Here is a 17324-nt window from a genome sequence, read left to right as displayed (position 1 = left end):
ATGGGGGAGGCTATGCATGTGTGGAGGCAGGGGCTACATGGGGAGTCTCTATATCTTCTTTTCAATTTCGTTGTAAACCTAATACTGCTCTAAAAACTATAGTCTCAAAAAATAAAAAGAAAATAATTTTTTAAAACTGAAATAGAAGTTTATTTTTCTTCTCATGTAAAACAAGGCCAGAGGTAGAAAGTCTAGATTTGGAAAGGTAGTTTCGTAGTCATTGATGGCCAGGCTGCTTCTGTTATCTACTTTGCTGTCTTAGCACATGGCCTCCATCCTCAAGTTTACTTCTTGGTCTAAAATACACTGCTAGGGTTCCCTTCGTCACATCCAAATTCCAGGGAGTGGTTAGAAAGGCAATGGAAAAAAAAAAAGTGCTCATCACCAAGTTAAGTTCCTTTAAGCAGCTTTCCCAGAAGTCCCTTGTCACACTTATACTTACATACCCTTGGCTAAAACTTAATCGTTTGACTGTAATTGACTGCACAGAAGGCTGGGAAATGGATTCTCTTTTCTGGGCACACTATTGTCCAGAATAAAATTAGGATCCTATTACTAAAGAGAAGAGATATTGAGCATCAATTTACAGTCTGTGTCACAGTCATTATGTTAAATGTGGTGATTTTGTGGGAAATTTCAAGCAGCCATTAAAAATAATGAATAAGAACTATGCCAACTGACTTGGAGTATGTGTGGAGAGGATTTCCACAAGGCTTGTTGGGTAAGAAAAGCAAAATGTACAGAAGTGATAAAATACGATTCTATCTTTGAATAACATAGAGTGACAAAAATCTCTACATATGTATGCATATATGTAGGCAAATAAGTATATGAATATTAAAAAATTACAGAAGTTACACAGTAGGTTAACATGTGTTATTTGGGCAAGGAAGAGTAGATGAATGTCCTGTGTTGTTCCGTTGTTCCTCTCGTTATAACAGGCATGTGTTATTTTTCTAATTTGAAAACTGTAAGGATGACTTTTAAAAACGTGGCAGCCTCCAGAACCAACCTTCATAACACCTTCCCCTATATATAAAAACTCACAGTAAGCAAGTCCCAGATGGAGTTTATCCTAGGGGATCTTAGTGAAGGACTAATAAGTCCTCAATACAAACCAGTTTACCTAAGTTGTTTTACATTATTTATTTCAGAAAAATATTTATTTAAAGAATATGTTAGCTGGATAACGTTAGGGAAAATGTTGTATTCCTTTGGAGCTAACAGATGTTAACAAATATTTAAATATGAATATAAGGCAGAATAATATCACAATAGATATCTTTGCTGAATTATTTGGTATACTAGTATTTATGAAATTAAACAAAATAACCTTTATGAATTGTATTTAATATTTACCTATTTAATTCCATTTAGGACATGAATCTTTCATGAAAATTCTTGTTTGGGAATTAGTCATACCTTGCAGGAATAAATCATTTTCAGGTCAACTTGGCTTCATCAAAATTTCATGAAGGAAGAACTTCAAAATCATGTACAACAACATCATATTATAAATTATATTTGATCCAGATGTAATAAAGAATATGAAGAGTATGAAAAAATAAAGAAAAATAAATGAATCTCCTACCTCAACTGAATGTCTATTTGGCCTGGAAAATATCCAGTGTACTGACCTGAGGAAAAAAATAGCAGCTAGCAATGCTGAGACATTACTGTTCCTGCACTCTAAGGTCAAAAAAATTTTCAATGACTATTAAAAATTTTTAATTAAAAATTTTTAATAATATTATAATAATTTTCAAAGTAAAATTTCAGATTTAAGCTTATAACCAAATAGTTTCTCCAATAATGGCAATATTTGGCTTCTGCCTTTTGTTGTGGCCAAATATTGATTTTCCAATACCAGGTCATTTGGCATCAGGCCAAAACGTATTCAGTGGACCATTTAATGAAAATGTCCCATTGGGTAAACAGTGATGCTTTACTGCAGACAGTCCTTCTGGAACACCAATATGCATAATAAATGACTTGGGGATATTGTAATAAATGTCACTTCCTCTCTGATTAGTATCCCTCTCCCTCAGTACTTGTTTTGAATCAGAAATGGGCATATTAAACAAGCACACTAAGAACTTTTCTGCAGGTCCCAGGATCATGTTTTGAGAAACACTGCTGTAACAGAAAATTCTGTTTTAGATTTGATAATCAGCAGTATAGACTGTCTTCTTATTTGTGAAATAAGGGTCAGTTGTGTAAATAGCACTGTCATATACATAGAGCTTGAAAAAAATGCTACAGTCTAGTAAATTAAAAAAAAAAAACACAAAAAAACTAGAGTATGACTCAAATCCCTAGTCCTGAACCTCATTTTTCTTAGTAGTGAAACGTGGCTAACAGGATGGAGCTGGTAGATAAATCTGTGAGCCTGTTTTTAAAACTGTTTTAACTGTTTTGCAAGGCTGGGATAGTATATTTTCTGTCTTTGGCGGGATTATAGTCAGAGTGGGGTGTTGGCACACAGGGATAAAGAGAGTATTCAGATTGGAAGGTCATGAGCAATTATACTTAAGAACCATAAATCCAATCCTACAATAACTCTTCATGTCTTCCAATTCCTAAATTTATTTTCAGTTAAATGAAAGCAGTCATCTAAGGGGTGTTGTGCTGTGAATCAAGACAGGGTTAACATTATAGAAGATTTTGGTTCCAATTTCATAAATCTATATCTTCAAATAAAACCCCAAATGCAAATAACACATCTCGATCACTTTGTAAGTTATTTTTCTGCATTGGTTCTTTCTCTCAATCTTTAGCTAAAACGAGATTTGGGACAGATTCCAGGCCAGAAGAAAAAATGCAAAATTCCATACTCCCCATTCTTTGGTTATTTTGCCTAGAATTGAAGTGGATATGTGGCAGTTAGCCACGGGGGAACTCAAAATTTTCAGATTTACTCTCTTCATTAATCAAGTTGAGCAAGTAATTTCTAAACTTTCGGTCAGCTTTGTACCTCTCTGTTAGTAGCCCAGTATGTCGTTCTCCTACCTCAGAGACTATAGACATAAAAAGCGTTCTTAAAAGTCATCTAGTCCTGCCAACCTATTTGACAGTGAGGAAGCTGCACCCGTTTCTTGGGGAGTTGCTCAAGGTCAAATGGCTTGGGTGAGGGGCAGAATTAGCACTCTAGTTTAGGGACACTGACTCTTGGAAAACGAAGTTCTTGAATAAGTCTTCCGGAAACACTCCATGCGAGTGATTTAGGATGGTCTCCAGGAGAAGAGGAAATGCAAAACGATGAGGACTTTTTGCCCTGACATTTGGCTCTTCAGTGGGAGTGGTCCTATGGCGGGAATGTGTGCGGGAGGTGAGGGGGAGTGCAAGAATATTTGAACTTCAGGCAGGCGACCTGAGTTCCGGTGATAGTTCTGACACTAAAGAACCACGTGCCCTTAGTAAACGTGCTTAACTTCTTTATAGGAAGGCAATCACTACAAACCTGCCCAATCATAGTCGCCCAATATACTTTGGTCGCTTTCTTCCCTCATTTGAGAATTATTAACATTAAAGGGAAAAATATAAGGTATATTACCTAGAACAGTGCCTAGGACATATTAAGGCTCAATATTTTCACTGATTATTATTATACCGTGGATTTTTCAGACGCCGTGCCAGGTAACGCGCAAGAGGCAGTGTGTATTTTTTTTAACCTGGACCATGACTGCGCATGTGCGCCTCTAATCGAGCACTTAGTCGTTTTCCCACTTACAGACAAGCTCCGCCCCCGAGGGCGTGTCCCTTAAAGCGCGGGCACCGGGTAAAGCGCGCTCTCGTTTGGGAGTGACGTAAACCAGGCCCACAGATGGGGCGTTTGCTTCCGGGGCCAAGGGTTCTTCATTTCCGGGAGAAGCTCGTCTTGCCGATAGCGGGCTGTGTGGGGGGAGTTTGCTGCTGCTTTCTGGTCCGGTGGCTCGCTCCGGGAAAGCCAGGCATGAAGATCACGAGGCAGAAACACGCCAAGAAGCATCTTGGCTTCTTCCGCAACAATTTTGGGGTCCGCGAGCCGTACCAGATCCTGCTGGACGGCACCTTCTGTCAGGCGGCTTTGCGGGGCCGCATCCAGCTGCGGGAGCAGCTGCCCCGCTACCTCATGGGGGAGATTCAGCTGTGCACCACCAGGTGGGCCTGGCTGGTCCGGGTGGAGGCGCGGGGGCCCCGCGGGTGCGGTAGAGGCGAGGCCGCTGCTCGCAGGCATCCATTGGGAGCCCTCGAGGGGCAAAGCGCGCCGCCCACGCGGAGCTGACAGTTCAGCGGGACCGCTAAGGAGGGTGGGCGAGTATCTACCAAGTAGATAGACAGTATAAGGTCCGGCGAGTATTCATCTTAACCTGGAGGCTAAGAACACGTGCTTTGCCGTTCGACCTGGTTTCCAGTATTGGGCCCAGTTCTACCAGCTTTGTGATTTCGGACAAGTTACTTAACCTCTCTGAGCCTTGGATTACTCATTTGTAGAAAAAAGCTCGTAACTACTTAACACACTTCCTATAAGTCGGACGAGGTGTAGAGCGTTTATTGGTATCTCAGACCTGTATCCTCTAAGTGATTGCTTGTTGTTTGCATAGCTTTTCCCAGTTTAAGTATTTTTGAAGCTTCACAACTGCCCCATGATGTAATATCTTCGATTCCCAGAAAGATAAGTCAGGACTCGATGTTTCCTAACTTTGTGCAAGGTCATTTGTTTATTCAGCTGTGTTTATTGAGCACCAGCCATACGCCAAGCACTGCTCTAGCAGAGGATAACTTGGTGAACAGGACGATCTCCCAGCCCGTATGGCCAGCGAAGTGCATAAATCAACCTCTAATTGGTGTGTTTTGACCCCTAGTTTCCTCACTTCTTCAAACACCTAAGATGGAATCTTGGGGGGTTGACTGGAGGAAAGATGGAATCAAGGAAGGTTCCACAGAGGAGATAACTTTTGAGCCCAGTCACGGTTCAGTTCTGAGGGGAAGGACATTTTTTGAGTGCAAGAAAAGAGAAGTGACTTGTAGGGACCTCTTGAACAAAGGAGTGGAGTGGAGTTGTGAAATGCCAGGGAAAGAGATTAGAGCACAGCGTATATTTGGGAAAGAAGCTGATAAGAAGATAAGTTGAGTCTGCATAATGAAGAACTACTATTCATAAACTTAGTTTTGTTTTTTTTTTTCCTTTGTAGAATATTTCCTTTAAAAAGTGAACAGAGGGGGCTTCCCTGGTGGCGCAGTGGTTGGGGGTCCGCCTGCCGATGCAGGGGACGCGGGTTCGTGCCCCGGTCCGGGGGGATCCCACATGCCACGGAGCGGCTGAGCCTGTGCGTCCGGAGCCTGTGCTCCGCAACGGGAGAGGCCGCAGCGGTGAGAGGCCCGCGTACCGCAAAAAAAAAAAAAAAAAAGTTAAAAAAAAAAAAAAAAGTGAACAGAGAAAATTTAAATGACCTATAATACCACACCAGTGACTGACCACTGTTAGCATGTGGTGTATCATCCAGTTCTTTACACACACACACACACCACACACACGAATGGGCTCTTACTCTGCATGTGATATTAATGGCCTGCTTTTCTCACATAACACTACTCCATGAACAGCTTTCTATATTCAGAACTTCATGTGGGTTTCATTCAAGCAGAGCCTCAAATGGGTCATAGTTACCCCCTAAGTTTTGATCCCCATCTCCTTCAGAGCTCCCAGACAAGTTCTCAGATGGTGTGTGCCCCAGAGTTGATTGCTTCTGGCTACAAGCCTTGTCCACTTACCCCTGTCTGCCATAGAAATATTAACATTTTTAATACAGGGCTGTAATATAAAAAAGGTTGAGAAGTACTGCATGAAATTATATTCTGCAGCATTTTTCCCCCTAAAGAATTTATTTTAACTTATGGGATATTTTATACATACACAAAAATAGAATAGTATAACGAAACGTCTGTCACCCAGTTATTGCAATTATTTACATGGCCATTCTTTTTTTTTGGCTACCTCGGGTGGGTCTTAGTTGCAGCATGTGGGATCTTTCGTTGAGGCGTGCAGGCTTCTCTCTAGTTGTGGCTCGTGGGCTTAGTTGCCCCGCAGCATGTGGGATCTTAGTTCCCTGACCAGGGATGGAACCTGCGTCCCCTGCACTGGAAGGCGGATTCTTAACCACTGGACCGCCAGGGAAGTCCCAACATGGTCATTCTTATTCATTTAAGAATAAGTTACTGCTAGTTTATTTTAAAGCATATTATTGTCAATTCTTGGTGTGTATCAAGAGATAAATGCTATCAGACCTGATAAGTATCTTCTAGAAAAGATAACTGCAGCTATGTGAGGGGTAAGTTGGAGAAGCAAGAGAATGAAGAGCAAGAAGAAGAAGAAGAAGCAAGAGAATGAAGACATGCACGTTTTGTTTGTGGTTGTCTAGTCAAGAAATAATGGGAGCCTGAACCTGAGAGAGGAGAGGTGGGAATTTCACAAGGAGACGTTACAGAGGTAGATTCCAACAGCTGAGATAGGACTACCACTGATGGGGTAGGGGCAGGGGTAGGAGTGAGGAAGCAAAGGTTAAATAGGATTTCTGATTTCGAAACAGTATCTGAGAAGATAATAAATTCAAAGAGGTAGCAAGCCCTGGAGAAGTCTGGAGGCAGGAAAGTAGTTTGATTTTAGACATCGTGAATTTGACAAAGAGCTGATGGCGGGCCATCCACAAGAAATATTCAATAAGTAGTTGGCAATTTAGGCCTGAAACTCAAAATGGATGACTTTAGAAGCAAAATCTCTTAAAAAAATCAAAAACTAATGGTGTGATAAAGCAGGTGAGGCAAGGTAGAATCAGGCAAGGGCTGGCTAAGGTTGAGAAATCTTTGACTCAGTAGTTCTCGTCGTAATGTTTAAGAGGAAGTACCTGGGGAGCTTATTAAGATGCTAATGTTTGACTCCACAAGGAGTTCAGATTTGGGGATGAGAAAGGAGCTAGAAATTAGTATCACTGTGTCATTCCGATAGGGGTAGTTTATAGATGACACTTTGAAAAACATTGCCTGATATTAATATGAAAATGCAAAGTGAAAGAAAGTTGTGATTGTTTTTAAACACGCCAGTGACTTGAGAATGTTTACTTTTCTAAGCTGAAAATATTCTGAAGGTGCACCGATTTGCACTTGAAGAAGCCTGTAGCACTGTGGTTGGTCCAAAGCATCTATCGTCAAACTACTTAGATTCACATTTCAACTCTACCTCTTATTAGTTGTTTGAATTGGGGCATGTTACTTGAAATCTCTCAGAATGAGGTGTTCTAAAATAAGGATAATTTTACAGTAAGCTGCCCTCATACTGTATAGCACAGGGATCTCTACCTTTGGCACTGTGCTAATCTGAATGGGAGGGAAGTCCAGAAGGGAGGGGATATCTGTCTGTGTGTGGCTGATTCATTTTTTGCAGTGGGAGCTAACACAACATTGTAAAGCAACCATACTCCAAGAAAAATTAATAAAAATAAATAAATAGAATAAAAGTAGAAAAAAAATAAAGTAAGCTGCCCAACTTTGTAGGGCTGTTTTGAGATAAGCGAGAATTTATGTAAAGGCAGTTAGCATGCTGCCTGAACATAAATGCTCAGTACATGTTAACTGTTTATTATGTTCCTTCTACTTGGTGTATGCATTTTTCGGGTCTTTTAAGAGTGAAATGCTTAATGTATGGTTTGTAGTTTAAAAAGAAGAATTGGGTATTTTTTTTTATAATTTATGTGAACAACAGATATGCATCTGTTATAATTGTGAGCTGCTAATAACTTTTTTTTTTCAGGTGTGTGTTAAAAGAGTTGGAAACATTGGGAAAGGACTTATATGGGGCAAAGCTGATTGCACAAAAATGCCAGGTTCGAAACTGTCCCCATTTCAAGAATTCAGTGAGTGGATCAGAATGTCTGCTTTCCATGGTGGAAGATGGGAATCCTCACCATTACTTTGTGGCAACACAGGTGATACCACTTTTAAAACCAGAGTCAATCTTAATCATTTCTATTTATACTCCATATGGAGCTATTTATCGTTAGAAAAAATTAGGTGGAAGTGGTTTAAGTGTTTCAACTTTTTAAAATGCACGCTTTCAAGTTAATTTGTAGTCAACAAAAGCAATTGTCATTTCAGAATTTGAGGAGAGAACATTAAGCATAATGATTTTCTTCTAAATTACTGAAGTTTCCTTATGTAAAATAAAAATTATTGACAGATGTGATGATATGTTTTGGGGCTCTTGAAGGGAAGGGAAGTAGAGCAAAGATTTTACATTTTATGTTTATGCATGTTTTTTCACGTTCCCGTGTTTCATATTATTTCTTAGAAAGTCGTGTTTCATATTGTTTGAGACTATACCTCCAGTATGGAACTGTTTCAGGCTTTTAAAGACTGGGAAGCAGGGGAGGAGAGACTCTCAGGGTCGATATTAATGAATAAGCTTACACACATACAGATTTCCTTAAATTTGCTTGTAGGATTATAAAATTACACAATTAGAAGCAGAGCTGAGTCTAGAATCTGAATCAGCTAATTCCAACTTTATTTCTATTCTTTCAATCTCTGTGAGCATTCTTTTTTTTTTTTTTTTGTGGTACGCGGGCCTCTCACTGTTGTGGCCTCTCCCGTTGCGGAGCACAGGCTCCGGACGCGCAGGCTCAGCGGCCACGGCTCACGGGCCCAGCCGCTCCGCGGCATGTGGGATCTTCCCAGATCGGGGCACGAACCCGTGTCCCCTGCATCGGCAGGCGGACTCTTAACCACTGCGCCACCAGGGAAGCCCTCTGTGAGCATTCTTGACCCTTTCTGAAACATATCTCAGAGTAGAAATGAGGAACATCACCTAGTATATTTACCTTTGCGTTAGTTTGTAATTCGAGGTCCTAGAAAATTTATGGTCTTAGAATATTGATCAATATAAAATATTGATAAATCCCATTCACATTGTTGCCACTTAACTGTGGTCAGTTTTTATGTTTTTCTTCCTTTCTTTATCATAAAATATACTCCCATTAGTAAGACCTAACTGATTTGAAAAGTAAAACCTGGGATCTCTTTTATTTTCAATATAGCCCACTTTAAGTTCTTAGAAATCTCTTTAAGGCATCTGATTCAATTGATATATTTGAAGTAAATAGTTCTATTTTTGTTTTTAATAGGATCAGAATTTGTCTATGAAAGTAAAGAAAAAGCCTGGAATTCCTCTCATGTTCATTATTCAGAACACTATAGTCTTGGACAAACCTTCTCCAAAAACAATTGCATTTGCTAAAGCAGTAGAGTCAGGTCAGCTTGTCTCAGGGCAAGAGAAACAAAGTATCAAGCAACTCAAAGAGGAACAGGGTTTAGTAAAAGACCCTGAACAGAGAAGAAAAAAAAAGCGCAAGAAAATAAGTGGCCCTAATCCTCTTAGCTGTTTGAAGAAAAAGAAAAAAACACAGGATACAAACTCATCTGCCTCTGAAAAGAAAAGAAAAAGAAAAAGAATCCGAAACAGATCTACCTCAAAAATACTTTCTGAAAAGCAGAATGCAGAAGGGTAATGAGTCCTTTGGATACTTTTAAAGACATGCAAATATGAAAATGAATTTCTTTTTGAAACTGTAGAAGTACTTATGTTAAAAGACTAAACTTATTTTTGTAAATGAATATTAACCCACAAGCCTTTGTATAAAATTATTTGTTAAAAAAAAGAAACCCAGAATGGATGGATTTAGGTGTGATCATGTTCACTTTTCTTAGAGAATTTGGAGGTTGTTTTTTAATGTAAAACTGTTGTCTCTTTCTGTCTTACTGCTGCCCACCACCCTCCAACATTATATGCAGATAGTTTAAAAAAATCATATAGTACCAAAACACTTGTGACAAAAAAGAGGTAATCCCTTTTTCACATTCACAAAGGAAACTTTCTCTTTCAACTCATGTAGTGGTTTTAGAATTTACATGTACATTTCCAAATAAAATGAATCTGCTGCTACCTTTGGATCTGCCCATTATTTATTGACTTCCTACTAGAAAGAGTAGAAATTTTGCTTATTTTACTCCACCATTTTTCTGATATATTAATATTTCAATCTTTATACATCCCAAATTCAGTATTTTCATTTTGATGACTATAAACTCTGTTTACCGCTAAACCAAGTAGCCTGCTATGGTTGATTATGTTACTTTTTTGTTATTCCAGAAGTTAATAATGGTCTCATTTTCTTCTAGCCTCTGACTTGATCTTACTATATTCTCCAGTAACTCTGGAAAGGATCTCATAATTTTCAATATAATATCAGGTCATTTCTTACCCCTGGAATACTTCTGGAGACAGCCCTCTGTCCTCCAATGTGGAAAGGTTTTCTGCCAAGCATGTTGCTCAGCTATCACCCAGACATTTCCTGTCCTTATCCAGAGAATCTACTTTGTCACTTCTGTAGCCTAGATTCTTCATTCTACTCATTCTTGATTTCCTCTTCTGCTGTGGTGGAACATAGAGTGTGTAGGAGGTACATTTTTTGAGGCTCAACCAGTGTGTCTAAACCTGTATTTCTTGCACTCATAATCTAGCAAGATAAAGAATTCTTTGTTGAAAAATCATTTCTCTCAATTTTTCTTGAGAACTTAATTGTTTATAAGGTCCTAGGTAGAAAAAAATCCCTTTTTTTGAGTTCTGGAGGACGATTTTCTTTTAGATGTAACTGTTATCTTAAATGGCAAAAATTCCAAAATAATACTCTTTCAGGTTGGCTTTAAATGTTACTTTAAAAATGTCTAAAGGTGGGGCTTCCCTGGTGGCACAGTGGTTAAGAATCCGCCTGCCAATGTAGGGGACATGGGTTCGGTCCCTGGTGAGGGAAGATCCCACATGCTGTGGAGCAACTATGCACCACAACTACTGAGCCTGCACTCTAGCGCTCGCGAGCAACACCTACTGAGCCCGTGTGCCACAACTACTAAGCCTGCGTGCCTCGAGCCCATGCTCCACAATGAGAGAAGCCACTGCAATGAGAAGCCCACGCACCGCAATGAAGAGTAGCCCCCCTCGCCGCAACTAGAGAAAGCCTGCATGCAGCAGCGAAGACCCAACGCAGCCAAAAATAAATAAATTTTAAAAAAACTGTCTAAAGGGTTAATTCAATTAGGAATTGAATAATCAAGCTTTTCTTTTTCGGCCCCCTCCCCAATTGTTTTAATCATCCTTCAGGCCAAAATTAAAGTAACCCTGTAAGTTTGAAGTGTAAAGTTGTCAGATTGTTCAGTAGCTCCTTTCAGCTGCCTGTGATACCTTCAAATAGTGTTTCTAATCTGTATCCTTAGAATATCATGATCATGTATGAAGTACGTCATGAATAAGTTCTTATTTATGGCTAAAATAAATAACTTCTTAAATATGAGAAAATTCAAATTTATTCCTGTAGAAATGTCATTCTCAGTTGAATTCAAGAGGTGCTTTTTTGGTGGAAGGTGGAATTTTAGCTTTACACCAGGAGGACCACACAGGCTATATTACCTGTCAAGCCAGATGAGTGTTTTCTATTGTCATTTCATGATTCTGGTTTAAATTCTTAATGGTAGGAACATTTTTTTCAAAGGAAAGCAAAGGTACTGGAAAAAAGTGAATATAGTTCTGTAGTTCTTGTGAGGAGAAATAACTTTTCAATCATGACAAGAGTTAAGATTAGCAAATCAAGTGTAGATGAAGTGATAAAGCAAGTGAAATGTACACCGATGATACTTGTTTCAATATCCTCAAATGCACAAATTTTAGGTATTTTTAACAAGGTTTATATTTATTCAGTGCTATTTGATTGCCTATTATTAGAGTCCAAACTGGAGAGCTGGAAAAGTCAACTCACTTTTATAAAATAGTAATTTTTAAGTTAAAATATAAAAAATAAAATACAGGGAGTTCCGTGGTGGTGCAGTGGTTAAGAATGCAGGGGACATGGGTTTGAGCCCTAGTCCAGGAAGATCCCACGTGCCGCGGAGCAACTAGGCCTGTGCACCACGACTACTAAGCCTGCGCTCTAGAGCCCGCGAGCCACAACTACTGAAGTCCGCGTGAAGCCTTCCCCAAAGGGACCTGTGGCCATTTTCTAGAGTGAATGTGCTTTGGGGAATAGAAATATCTAGAACTTTTGGAGATTACTACACCCTGACTCTGAATTGATGCTGATTGCTAGGGTTTCAAAATGCAACTGGTCCAACATTCAAAATGGAGTTTTATGGTGGTCAGGTGATAAATTGAGTTACATGCCAAGTTTGAATCACAGTAGGTCCGTGAGCCCACCCTGTGTTTTTTCTCCAGTTCCAGAATGTGCAACTTAAAGACATACTAGGCAACTGATTGTGTCCCTGTATTAGCTCTCTCATTTATGAAGGGTCATTAGAGTATGAAGGGTCAAAGGGAAGCTATTGGAATTTCTCTTCCCTACCAGGATAGTAAACCAAAAGAATAAGACATCTTTGGAGGGATTGCAGGGATTACTACCATCACCAAATACTTGAATGATGCAGAAATGTTGACTCTTATTTCATCTCCATTTAACACATCTATTTGGTCTGTGCAGAAGGCAGATGGGTCTTGAAGCATGACTAGATTATTTTAATGTTAATCAGAGGGTAACTCATTTGCAGGACCTCTTCCAGATGTAATATCTTCGCTGGAACAAATCAACACAGCTCCTGGCACCTCATGTGGAAAATCCTTTTTTTTCTTTTTCTCTCTTTCTATTTTTAACAATTTGCTAGGACCACCACCAAAAATCCGTTTGTTTTTCCTTGACAGGGTCAATAGTATACCTTTACAGTCTTGTTTCATGCTAAGTCAGCTCATTTGCCTTCAGCCATAGTATAGTCTGTGGAGATCATGAGCATCTTGATATTCCACACAATGTCACACTGACCCACTACATTGATGGGATTACGCAGATTGACTCTGATGAGCAGGAAGGTGCAAGTACTACAAACATGTTAGTCAAGTTAGGGACTTGGAAAGAATAGGATTGGAAGGTTTGTGAGAAAGATGTGTGGTGAAAAAGTATATAGATGGATCTTTTAGAATGGGCACAAAGTATGAAGATAATTGTGTCGCATGTGAAAATCCATCAATAGGCATTCACTGCAGAGGAGGCTCTCAAAAATCAGGTGGACAGAATGGCACTTTCTATAGATGTCAGTTAGATGTCTTTTCCCGCCGCTGAGTGCTTGTTCACTGGGCCCATGAAAAAAGTGGCTATGGTGACAACAGGGGGACTATGCATGGGCTTCAACAACATCCCTGACCTAGTTATCACTACTGCTGAGAACAACACAGCCCACAGTATGGCACCATTCTGGTGGGGAGGGGAAAGGAACCCGTCAGCCACCTGCTGGCAGGTTGATTACACTGGATTCTTTCCATCATGGAGGGAATAGAAATTTATCCTTAATGGAACAGAGTCTGTTCTGTATATGAGTTTTCTTTTCTTTCCCATAATGCATCTGTCAGTATCACTTAACAAAATGCCTGTTTGCCATCATGGTATTCTGCCAACACTGCTTCTAATCAAGGAATTTGTGGTATTAAATGGTCTTGCTATAATACATCATTATGTAAGTAATGCCAGTTTGGAGACAACACCTTGAAAGGATGGATATTCTCTTACAAGATGCAGTATAAACTTTGAACCAGAGGTCAATATATGGTGTGTCTCTTCCATATCTAGAATACATGGGTCCAGCATAGAAATGGGAGGAGATCCTCTCACTATTACATTTTATAACCCACTCAGAGAATTTTTGCTTCCTCCCCTCACAACTTTGAGCTCTGCTGGCTTGGACGTCTTGTTTCTAAGGGTAAAATGCTCCTACCAAGGGTGCAACAATAATTCCATTCATTTGGAAGATGAGACTGCCACCAAGTCATTTGGGGGTTTCTTTCTTATGCCTCTGAACCAACAGGCAGAGAAGAGAGTTACTCTACTGGCTGGGATAGTTGATCCCAATTTCAAAGAGCAAATTAGATTCCTGCTACAGGCTGAGAGTAGAGAGGACTATTTCTGGAACTGAGGAGAGTCTCTAAGATGCCTCTTATTACTTCTATATCTGATAGTAAAAGTTAATAAAAAACCACTACAAACAAAGAGAGGCAGAACCACGGTGTATTCAAACACTTCAGGAATGAAGGTTTGTGTTGCTTCACCAATTAAAGAACAAATTGAGGTTCTGGCTGATGTCAAAAGAAACATGGAACACATGGTTGCAACAGCCAGCCTCCAAGATGATGCCCCCAAATTCTCACCTCCTGGTATTCATAAGCTTGTGTGTCCTCTTCCACACTGGATAGAGCTGACCCATATAACAAATAGATACTAATACTATGGAAATGATGGCATGTACCTTCTGAAGCTAGGTGCTACAAAAAAGTAGCTTCCATCTTGCTCTTTTTTTTTTTTTTTTTTTTTTGAGGTACGCGGGCCTCTCACTGTTGTGGCCTCTCCCGTTGCGGAGCACAGGCTCCGGACGCACAGGCTCAGCGGCCATGGCTCACGGGCCCAGCCGCTCCACGGCATGTGGGATCTTCCAGGACCGGGGCACAAACCCGCGTCCCCTGCATCGGCAGGCGTACTCTCAACAACTGTGCCACCAGGGAAGCCCCAAGTGTTTTTTTTATTTTTTTTTTTTGAAGTATAGTTCATTTACAATGTTGTGTTAATTCCTGCTGTATAGCAAAGTGACTCTGTTATACACACATATGCATTCTTTTTTATACTCCCAGTATATTGGGTTTACCCCAGTATATTGAATATAGTTCCCTGTGCTATGCAGTAGGACCTTGTTTATCCATTCTATACATAATAGTTTGCATCTACTAATCCCAAATGCCCAGTCCATCCCTCCCCCACCCCCTACAAGTGTTTTTTATTTGCGGTTAACTTTACCATTTGGTCTTCAGAAACAGAATTTCATCTGGGACTGAGGTTGACATTGAGGGGGTAATTAACATAACCTAAAGACAGCTACAATGACCATTAGGATTTTGCCTCTTCTCATTTTGTGAAGAGTGTGAGGATACCTTCATTTGTATGAAGGACAGTTGCATCATGTTAGGTGAAACAGGGAGTTAATTGTTTGAAAGTTTAAATGTGTAAAGAAGGGTGCATACGGATGCTGAGTAGCCAAAGGGGTAGCCTGTGCCAGCTCCAAGCCCACCTTTCTATGCTCCACATTGTGGCACTGGAGCTGGAGCTCTGCAAACCACAATTCTCTGGTGGCAGCTTTTTTGTAGCTTCTGCCACTGAGGGGCGCTGAGGCAGGACCTGGAAGGAGGATGGAAGAAGAAAGGACATGCTTCTTCCTGTGAGCTTCCTGTAGACTCCCTGACTGCTTGGGGCCTTTGCGAGGGTCACTTCTTCACTCTAGCAGCTGCAGTTTCTTACTAACACGGTCCCTGAATCCAATTTGCAACACTTGCAGAAACAGCTTTATTGCATCCACCCCTCTCCCCCCACCAGAGAGCCAGACATCAGCACTAAGGGGCTGGAGCCCATTCTGCTGAGATGTGTGTGGGTACCTGCCCCATGGGGCTCCTCCTCGGAGCTGAGAGACGTCTGCACCGATGGGTTGGAGTTTGCCTTCTCCGAGGTTTCAACTCCCAGGGCTGCTTCTCCACACTTCCGTTTTAGTAATTCTCACCCCTTCCGTTTTATCCCCTTGCTTTAAGGGCAGAAGCTGCTTCCTGCAGTTGCTGTACCTCCAGGAGCTTTAGGGTTCTCTTTCTACCTATTTAGGGTCCTGGTCAACACCTGGATAACTAATACATGCTTATATTACATTATCTCTTTCACATGACTGGTGTGGTTTTCCTCTGCGACTAGGCCCTGTTCTAATACAACGTTTCCAATTACCCAGGCCTGATTCAGGTGTTTATTCCGGCGCTAGAGGGGAGGAGGTCAGCTCTACTCAAATTATATAGACTGAGAGTGGATGAGGGATAGTCCTCATGAAAGAAAAAAATGGGGTACTATTATAAAGAGAGGTGAGAAGGGATCAGGCAAAAAAATCACATCTAAGCATTAACATAATCTTTAAAGGTTATAACAGAAGAAGTTTTCACAACCTTTTTCTCCCCTACAAAAACCACCCAAATAAAATTATTGTGAAGATGAAGAGATAAATGGAAAGTACATGCCATTTCATACCCACTAGGATGGGTTATAATTAAATAGACAAGAAATAACAAGTGTTGTCAAGGATGCGGAGAAATTGGATCCCACATACATTGCTGGTGGGAGTGTAAAATAGTGCAGCTGCTTTGGAAAACAGTCTGGCAGTTCCTCAAATGCTTAAACATAAAATTACTGTATTATCAGCAATTCCTCTCCTAGGTATATACCAAGAGAAATGAAAGTATATGTCCACACAAAATCTGAACACAAAATTCATAGCAGCATTATTTATAATACCAAAACGTGGAGACAATACAAATATCCATTAACTGACGAATGGATAAATAAAATGTGCTATATCCATATAACTGTCAATAAAAAGAAATGAAATACCAATACATACTACAACATGAATGAATCTTGGAAATATGCTAAGTGAAAGAAACCAGTCACAGAATATCATATATTGTGTGATTCCATTTATATGAAATGTTTAAAATGGGCAAATCTATAGAGACAGAAAGTGGATACCTAGGGGCTAGCAGAGACGACAGGCGGACAGGGGATAAGGGGTGCAAGGTTTCTTTTCAGAGTAATGAAATATTCTGCAGTTGACTCTGGTGATTAGGTGTACAATAATGTGAATATATTAAACGATTGAATCTGTACACTTTAAAAGGGTGAATTGTGTTATGTAAATTATATCTCAATAAAGCTGTTAAAAAGTATATATACACAGTAGGTATACAATACATACTTATTCATGAATTAGTCATACAGCCAAGTGGATGGAACAAAATATACTTCTGCACTCTAGATGTTTCTAAGGGGCAGCTAAAGAGAAAAAGAAAATGTATGAATTGTTTCCAGTTTCTTTCAAGGAAAAGAAAACTACTGACCAGCTCTCTGGGTGCTAAGATTTCATTTCTTTTTCTCCCGTGAATTAATCCCTAGTGGCTTTCTGCCAGGTTGCTGTTGTTCCCTGTTCGCTCCCTGATGTTTTCAGAAAGATGCCATCATTCCCTTTAGTGGCCGAGATGTTACAAATCATCTAAACCTTTCCACAGGTAGTAAACGCTGAAAAGGGACATCTTCCAAATGCTCATCACTTTGCACACTACTGTACAAAGATATATAGTTCAACTTGATGTGAAAATGACAATCCCCACGGAATGAAATATTTGTAATCTC

The 17324-nt window shown here is 40.1% G+C and overlaps 1 protein-coding gene across 1 annotated transcript; it reads left to right on the top strand.

Annotated features, from left to right (window-relative positions):
* Window positions 1-3875: 3875 nt before the first annotated feature.
* On the top strand, window positions 3876-11302 carry UTP23 (UTP23 small subunit processome component). Its single transcript, XM_082674766.1, has 3 exons — window positions 3876-4140; window positions 7787-7961; window positions 9156-11302. The coding sequence occupies exons 1-3, from the start codon at window positions 3953-3955 to the stop codon at window positions 9537-9539; spliced, it is 747 nt and encodes a 248-aa protein (XP_082530892.1). The 5' UTR covers window positions 3876-3952; the 3' UTR covers window positions 9540-11302.
* The last annotated feature ends 6022 nt before the right edge of the window (window positions 11303-17324 follow it).

The sequence above is a fragment of the Grampus griseus genome (assembly GCF_964374135.1).
Source record: "Grampus griseus genome assembly, chromosome: 17".
NCBI classification, from domain to species: Eukaryota; Metazoa; Chordata; class Mammalia; order Artiodactyla; family Delphinidae; genus Grampus; species Grampus griseus.
The sequence above is the reverse complement of the archived record's forward strand: the minus strand, read 5'-3'. Positions and strand labels throughout refer to the sequence as shown.

Coding starts and splice junctions, on each gene's coding strand:
- UTP23 (XM_082674766.1), top strand. CDS start 3,953: ATGAAGATCACGAGGCAGAAACACGCCAAGAAGCATCTTGGCTTCTTC. Junction 4,141..7,786: donor ATTCAGCTGTGCACCACCAG/GTGGGCCTGGCT, acceptor TTTTTTTTTCAG/GTGTGTGTTAAAAGAGTTGG. Junction 7,962..9,155: donor ATTACTTTGTGGCAACACAG/GTGATACCACTT, acceptor TGTTTTTAATAG/GATCAGAATTTGTCTATGAA.